Source organism: Rana temporaria, chromosome 4 (assembly GCF_905171775.1).
Source record: "Rana temporaria chromosome 4, aRanTem1.1, whole genome shotgun sequence".
Classification (NCBI taxonomy): Eukaryota; Metazoa; Chordata; class Amphibia; order Anura; family Ranidae; genus Rana; species Rana temporaria.
Window position 1 is genome coordinate 113985347 of NC_053492.1, and position 8717 is coordinate 113994063.

The 8717-nt window shown below is 40.6% G+C and overlaps 1 protein-coding gene across 3 annotated transcripts in view; it reads left to right on the forward strand.

The window, feature by feature from the left end:
• PID1 (phosphotyrosine interaction domain containing 1) overlaps positions 1–3619 on the forward strand; it is a 114663-nt gene extending 111044 nt beyond the window's left edge. For all 3 annotated transcript variants that reach the window (XM_040348829.1, XM_040348828.1, XM_040348830.1), the window contains one exon: positions 1964–3619. In XM_040348829.1, the coding sequence (XP_040204763.1) occupies positions 1964–2440 (477 nt within the window). In that variant the 3' untranslated portion in view covers positions 2441–3619. The remainder of the gene's footprint in view (positions 1–1963) is intronic.
• The last annotated feature ends 5098 nt before the right edge of the window (positions 3620–8717 follow it).

Consider the following 8717-nt stretch of genomic DNA (forward strand, 5'->3'; position numbering starts at 1 on the left):
ACAGCTGAAGTGTTGTCTAGGTTGGCAGGGCTAAAACGTATCCTTTTTTGTCAATGTATTTTCTTGTCTGCCCTTGCCCTGTGGAAAGATCCCCTGAACAGATGAAGCTTTGTGACACGTTTTTCACATCACCAGTGTTGCTGTTGCTGCTTCTTGTTAGTGTTGGACTTTCACGGATCATAAAATGGCGTTTTTTTCCATGCTAACATGTCTGTTTATATGTGCACTGTGATGTATGAGGTGCCTGGATTTCCTACATCTACTGCATATGAAGTGTCAAGTACAACACACTGACATCTAGCATAAAATCAGGCTCTCCTCCAGCATGTTACAAGCTGCACAAATGGCTTACTCCCCAAATACAGATTGATATAATATGGCACACATCCACTGCATACATGGATAACACTGGAATGGTTATGCACCTGTGGGTGGAATGTCACCAATTGTGTACCATCTGCTGGCCCAGTATTGGTTGTATAGAGCTGGGGGTGCATGTACACTGTGTAGTGGCACACCCTGAAATGAAGAAGGGTTTGAGTATAAAAAAAAGAGCCTAAAAGATTCCCAGTATCTGAGGATTTACATAAATTGCAGTCTGGTTTGTTTAGGGTGATGGTGGTGAAAGAGGACTCCGCATGCACTGTTTTTTTTTTTTTTTTTTTTTTCCAGAGGATTTGAGATCAGTGACTTTAAAGTTGAAATCCAGGCTAAGGAATCATTGTTTAAGTACAAGCGCCATGTGTATTTTATGTGTTATAGCTAACCATAAAGGGATAGGATTTTTTTATCTATCTGTCTATGGCAGAAGGTTTTTTATCTTAATGCATTCTATGCATTAGGATGAACAAAAATCTTCAGTGTGCAGCAGCCCCCCTATGCCCCTTCTCGATCCAGTGATGTTGCACGAGAACCTCGGCTGCCTGGGACTCTCCCTCCTGCTTGGCTGAGACACAGCAGCGGGTGCCTTTTTGGCTCTTGCTGCTGTCATTCAAAGGCAGGAGAGAAAGGGGAAGGGGCCAAGCTGCAGCCTCATGTCTGAATGGACACAGCACAGTGGCTCAGCTCAGGTGCCCCCATAGCAAGCTGCTTGCTGTGGGGGCACTTGGCAGGAGGGAGGGGCCAGGATCGTCAGCGAGAGAGCCTAGAAGAGGAGGATCTGGGCTGCTTTGTGTAAAACCACTGCACAGAACAGGTACAGTGCCTTTAAAAAAAAATATATATATATATATATATATATATATATATATATATATATATATAATATATATATATATATATATATATATATATATATATATATAGTATTTCTACCCCTTAAAAGGTTTCACATTTTGTCATGTTGCAACCAAAAACGTAAATGTATTTTATTGGGATTTTGTGATGGACCAACACAGAGTGGCACACAATTGTGAAGTGGAAGGAAAATGATAAATGGTTTTCAATTTATTTTACCATGTTGTGTTGGACCAACACAACATGGTAAAACAAATTGAAAACTATTTATAATTTTCCTTCCACTTCACAATTGTGTGTCACTCTGTGCTGGTCCATCACAAAATCCCAATAAAATACATTTACGTTTTTTGTTGTAACGTGACAAAATGTGGACAATTTCAAGGGGTGTGAATACTTTTTTCAAGGCACTGTAAGTATAACATGTTGTGTTTTTAAACAAAATACCTTTTTAATATCACTTTAAAACGTTTGTTCCCTTTTAAAAGGGCTTGTTGTACTTCTGCTTAGCCTTTCTATATCCCATAATTGATAATTTACCCTTCTAGCCATTGATCATTTCTCTGGTGCATTTGATTCTCACCAAATTATTGTTGCATTTCTATTTACTGGTGTTCTCTTTTCTCAGAATAGATTGGCATCCCAAAACTTGGCTTGCTAATGAGGTATGTTTTTAGAGGAGACATAATGTATAGATCAATTTATTTGTTATCTTTCTTTGTTTCAGGTTACCTATCTGGGAAAGGTATCTGCAACGGGAGTTCAGTTTTTATCTGGATGCACAGAGCAACCAGTGATTGAATTGTGGAAAAAGCACACTTTGGCCAGAGAAGATGTGTTCCCCTCCAACACCATCCTCGAAATCCGTCCTTTCCAAGTGCGACTTCATCACCAAGACATCAAGGGTGAGGCTACTCTTCATATGGACACATTCCAGGTGGCCAGAATTGCTTACTGCACAGCAGATCACAATGTCAGCCCCAACATCTTTGCCTGGGTTTACCGAGAAATCAACGATGACCTGACCTACCAAATGGATTGCCATGCTGTGGAGTGTGAAAGCAAGTTAGAGGCCAAAAAGCTGGCTCATGCCATGATGGTGGCTTTCAAAAAAACCTTCAACAGTATGAAGAGTGACGGACGAATCCACAAGGACAGCTCCTCTGAAGAGACTGCTCAGGGATTCGATTCGGATGATGGCTGAATTCGCTTGGTCCTATTCCCGGGTTAGGCATCTACAGTCTGATGCAGCAGCAGCTGGTGAGAGGTCTGTATTGGGAATGGGACCATGGGACATTAGCTGGACCGCTTTCTGCAGAGAACTGCAGTATCTTCGGAGCTGCATATATATGAAGTGTCTGTTACAATGCTGCTTTCCCAAAAATGTGACAACACTTTTTCCTTAACCCCTCTGATTGGATCCTGATGGTTATAAATATTGTTAGTCTAACAATGACACCAGTTGCCTTGGAAACACATTGATCCATTCCACAAAGAGGGGGTGGCTGTTTTCGATGGAAGGAAAATGCTGGATGAATTGGACCAAGGCCCATTTTTAAGAGTAAAAGAAGAAATTTTTCTTTTAATCATTTCAGATGCATATTTTTATTCACACAGCATATGAATTGTATATTTTTATTTTACCATGGTATTATTAAAATCATAACATGCAACCACGTATCTACCTTCTTATAATAGTGTAGCCCCTAGTATGGATTCTGCAGGTTCAGTATAAGTTGGGGTGTTGATGATTTCATATTAAAGAATAATAATGCTTTTAGTTTATTGTCCAGCCTCGGACAGCTTTTCCTAGTTTAGATTTCCTTGTTCATATTTTCCAAAGGTGTTCATCCCATGTAATCAGCACTTTACAGATGCAGTCTCTGGTACACAGAGGAACCTGTATAAAGAAGTCGTGATTGTAATTGGAACTCATTGCTAGGAGCAGCTACCAATACAGAGGACAGGTATTTGACCGATTCTAGTCGCTCACTTTAGAACTCATTTTCAGGTGAGTTTGTGTCCCATCTCATCAGGATTTTGCTTGGGTTTTGAAATGACAGAAAAAAAAGTCTAGTTGCACAATGTCCACGTATATGTGGGTACGTGATTATGATGTGACTGCTTTTACTGTACTTTGTATTTTCGAGAACATTTGACTTGTGTGTAATTTTATCTTGGCATTGTGTGCAAGTGTTTGAATATCTCTGTACAATAACATGTTTTTCTTTTTATAAATGGGCGGGGGAAACGATACATAGGATACATTCAAATCGGAAAAGTTTAACACAATCTTTGCAGGAAACGAACCTATATATATACTCTTGCTAATTTGAATGCACAATTTTTTTTGACTTGGAAATAAAATGTGGCATGTACAAAAGTTTGGGCACCATGACGTACAGTACTTATTTGCAGTCCTTTGGCAATAGTTAGACTCCAAGGCGGTTATTTACTAAAACTGGAGTGCCAAATCTGGTGCAGCTCTGCATAGAAACCAATCAGTTTCCAGGTTTTGTTGTCAAAGCTTTATTGAGCAAGTTGAAGTTAGAAGCTGATTGGCTATCTTGCACAGCTGCACCAGATTCTGAGTGTACCAGTTTTAGTAAATCTCCCCCAAATGTCTGTAAAACGCGTTTTTTATTCTGAAGGCCATCTTGCATTCACTGTAAGTTTTAGATCTACCCACACATTTCTGAATCCTATTCAAGTCTAGGGATGATGGAATGCTATTTTTAAAGTGTTGGTAACCCCACAACAGTAAAATAAGTCTGTATATGTAGTGGTGCATGCTTGTTATACTCACTGGAACCTAAGGGGTTAATCCTCTGCATTGTTTTAAAAGGCTGTTTGATCTTGTCTTTTCTGATCCTCCCCTATTTTCACAGTTCCCAATCCATCTCCTGATAGTACAGAGCTTTGGAGGCAATCTGCATGTGCTCAGTTTGATGTTTGTTGCTAGAGTGTTTTTGTGGGGGGTTTTTTCTGGGAGGGTGCATGTGATTGGCACAGGGCCAATTGGGACTGTCGAGAAAGGGTCGGGTCCTGCAGCCTTATAGGACAATTGGAGAATGAAAACTCCTTGAAGCTTTAACCAGTGCTTGGCTGAACACTGTTAGCAGTCACAAGACTGCTATATACTGCTGATGAGAAAAGGTATTTAGCACTTTATATTTACTAAAATAATTGCATTTCTGTGTTCTGTGTATTGTGGGAGAACAGATATAATGAATGCAGGCTCCTGGGTTTAGTAAGACAAACTTTAAACTGAGCTCTAGGCAAACCTATAAAAAAACAGATGCAGTTTTCTTTTAGAATCCTGATATCTTCCTACTGCAATCCCCCTGTAAAATGGCACAAAATCTGGGAGGCCTTTCTGTCCCTTTCCAAAGTGCTGTCAGTGTAAACATACTACCAGGAGAGGAATGAACTCAGTGTGCTGTTGTTCCTTCACTGTCCTCTCACAAACAGAAGTGAGTCCTGGAACATTGCTTCATGACATTGTAGTCTGCATGGTGGTCCAGAACTTGTACTTTTTGAAAAGCGTCTGGATCACAAGACTGGCAAACAAGTCTTTTGGCACATAAACAATTCATATATTTGTGTCTGTTCTTCATTAACACAGTACTGAGAGTTCATATTTTTTTTCCTTTTCAGTGTCCTGATCTATTTTTATTTTTTTATGATGGATTTTGAGGTATCCTTTTAATCAGTGTATTGTAATCAACTTGTTTTAAGATAACTGACTTTAGGACATCTAACTGTACTTGGTGATGTTCTGTATAAGCCAAGTTTCCCTCTGCTGTTTTTTTTCCAGATCCACCTTCAATCCTTCGTTCTTTTCTTTAAACGATTGCCCTTTTTGTTTTTCTTTTAAAGGTCTCTAGGGATTATCTGTGTAAAGAATAGCAGGAGGTGAGTGTGATATGTTAATTACACTTACATCTGTGCTCTTTTACTAGATACAGGTCTCCAAATACTGTGCAGAGAGCACAGCGATACTATTGGCTCCATGCTTCCTATCCCTGCAATTTTATGTATGGAATTAAGCCCTGTACACACGACCGGGAATCGTTGCCCTGAAAAGCCGTGTATACACACAGCCACATTCTTTTGAATGCCAAGAACGCGATGACGTCATCGACTACGACGAGCCGGTGTCTCGTCACAATCGATTCCGTTGCGCTATCTTGCTACACCCCAGACTAATGTGTGCTACCGCGCATGCGTCATAGTGTTATCGAGCATGCACGGTTTTTCTACCCTGCAGGTAAGAATACAGACAACCGGTTCTCTCGGCAGGAAACACTTTGCCGGGAATCCCGATGGGAAAATAGAGAGCAGGTTCTCTATTTTCCCATCGGGATTCCCGGCTGTTTTCCTGCCGGAAAAAACGGTCGCGTGTACAAGGCTTTAGTCTCTGCAAATGGCATGCTGCAGCATAAGTCGATTCGTAAATAACCAGGGACAGAAAGTAGAGTGCATGGACCAGAAGCACTGAGCTAATGCAGTTTGCGAAGAGCTAGATCTGGGAAAAGACAGCAAAGAGGTGTAAACAATACATTACATTTGCCTCCCTCTGTTCTTTGATGGCTTTGCTTCCGCTTCTGCTTCCCCTCTCATGGCTTGCCTCACTCTTCCATGTACCTGGGACCACTGAATGGGAAGATTCAGAACAAAGTGTGGTAAATGGGGTAAAGTAGAGTTCCCCTCCAGACTGGAAGACCCAGAAGGCCTGTGTTCTAAGCACTTCCTGGTTTACAGCTGTGATCCTGGCAGCAGCATCGGGTAAACTGCAGATTGAGTTGTCCATTCCAGATCTGCAAGGACTGGAAGCATCCAGGTCTAATGGACCCCTGGTGTCTCCATAAAGAGTACCTTTCACAGCTATCGCTGCTTATAAGCCCACCTTGTTATGGTAATGAAATTATGTATAAAAAAATAGTGCGTCTATACACAACACATGTTTTTTTAGGGCACCACAGTGTATGAATGTGAACAGTTTGTGGTGTTCACTTAAAAAGTACGGGCACATTAAATTGTCCATTAGTGGTACATTGGCAGCCTTGGTGCACCACACTAATGTGTGAACTCAAAGTGGATGTAAACCCTCAGATATACCCAGTAAAGTGAACGGCCTCAGATGATACACAGAAATGAAGAAAAATCTACCTACATAAGTTTTATTTGCATATCTGCTATCTTCAGCTTTATATACCGTTTAGAAAGTAAACATTGTTAGAATTTATTCTTCCCGTTTCAGCAGTGGGAGGGGAGTCTTGGTTGGCATACACTGTGTGACAGCTGATTGGAGGAAAGATACTCGCAGAGCTGTGCTGTGAATGGACAATCTCTCTGCTAATCTGTCTCCAAGTTTCATCCCTGACACAAATTTTCAGCTACTTTTTCCTGTGTCAGAAGTTATCATGCTGATAACAGAAGAACTTTTCATGAATGGGGTTTAAATCCACTTAAAGCTTGGTGCAGTTACTGGGGTGCATGCCCCCTCTCCAGGTCTTCTACTCGTCTGTCACTAATCCAGCAATATCCTGGCTGTACTGCTTCTTTAGTGCCATACAGTCTATATTCAAAATCTTCAGTCAAGACAACACATTGGAGCCACACTCTCTCCATTTACAATTTAGAAGACACCCTTCCCACTTACACATAAACACATTTAGGACATGCGTATGTAAGTAAACAGCTATTGCCTGATACATATTGAGTATCTTCTTGCACACCAAGAGGTAGAATTCAAGGACCATCATTTTAGATGGAAAGGTATTGTAAACTTTCAAATGTTTTTTAACTAGGTATTCGTGTCGTTATATTCCCTGTATCGTATTTTTGCCTTACCTTGTATGGGCTCACATTTTATGGCTGCAGTTTCTAATGTTGTGGCTGATCGATTTCCTCTATAGTCATGTATTTATTCAACAAGTGTATCTCTATTCGTTAAAGGGACAGACAACTTCTTGTTCTGAGTAATGCAATCTATGGTTTGCCATTCCCTCTGTGTTGCATCACAAATGTGAGAGTGGTAATGTGATTTAAACATATCTCTTCCCTTCATTTCTCTGCCTGATTGTGCCTGTTTCAAACCGATTTACTGTGCAGCTTTCACCTGCAGAGCACAGCAATGAGATACTCTGGGATTGTGGGGTTTATAGTTTATTTACAGGAAGTGTTGGTTCTTATAAAGGTCCTACATTACCTATGCAGTGTCATGCCTCGCCTCATGTCTCAACACAAAAACTTCTGACACTGGAATGTGAAGGCTTACTCTACTGTAGGTTATGCATACAGAGTGACCATTGACACCATGAAACGACAGGATCAATGCACAATGCAGGTAGGAAGGATTATAATGCGTTTAATCCAAAAGTAATAAATGGGAAGGGGTTTTTGTTTTCTTCTTTAATGCGTATATTGTGAAATTGTGCATAATGTTTGCTTAACCACTTGACCACCAGGCCTATTCTGGCACTTCTCTCCTTCATGTGAAAATCACAATTTTTTTTTGCTAGAAAATTAATCAGAACCCCCAAACATTATATATTTTTTTTTAGCAGACATCCTAGGGAATAAAATGGCAGTCATTGCAATACTTTTTGTCACACCGTATTTGCGCAGCGGTCTTACAAGCGCACTTTTTTTGGATAAAAATCACTTTTTTGAATTAAATAAGACAACAATACATTTTGCCCAATTTTTTTATATATTGTGAAAGATAATGTTACGCCGAGTAAAATGATACCCAACATGTCACGCTTAAAAATTGCGCCCGCTCGTGGCATGGCGTCAAACTTTTACCCTTAAAAATCTCGATAGGCGACGTTTAAAAAATTCTACAGGTTGCATTTTTTGAGTTGCAGAGTAGGTCTAGGGCTAGAATTATTGCTCTCACTCTAACGATCGCGGCGATACCTCACTTGTGTGGTTTGAATACCGTTTTCATATGCGGGCGCTACTCGCGTATGCGTTTGCTTCTGCGCGCGAGCTCGTCGGGATGGGGCGCTTTAAAAAAAAAATGTTTTGTTTTCTTATTTGTTTTTATTTAGTTTTATAATTTTTACACTGAAATAAAAAAAAAAAAAAAATTGATCACTTTTATTCCTATTACAAGGAATGTAAACATCCCTTGTAATAGAAAAAAGCATGACAGGTCCTCTTAAATATGAGATCTGGGGTCAAAAAGACCTCAGATCTCATATTTAGACTTAAATAAAAAAAAATAAAAAATTTCATTTTTTCAAATGACAAAAAAAAAAATGTTTCTTTAAGAGGCTGGGCGGGACTGACGTTTTGACGTCACTTCCGCCCAGCAGAGCTATGAGGACGGGTGAAGGAGATTTCTCCTTCAGTCCCGTCCCCGCTCAGCTGCCGGACACATCCGATCCCCTCCGCCGCTACCGACGGCTCCGGTAAGCGGCGGGAGGGGGGGGCCCTCTCCCGCCACCGATAACGGCGAATCCGCCGCG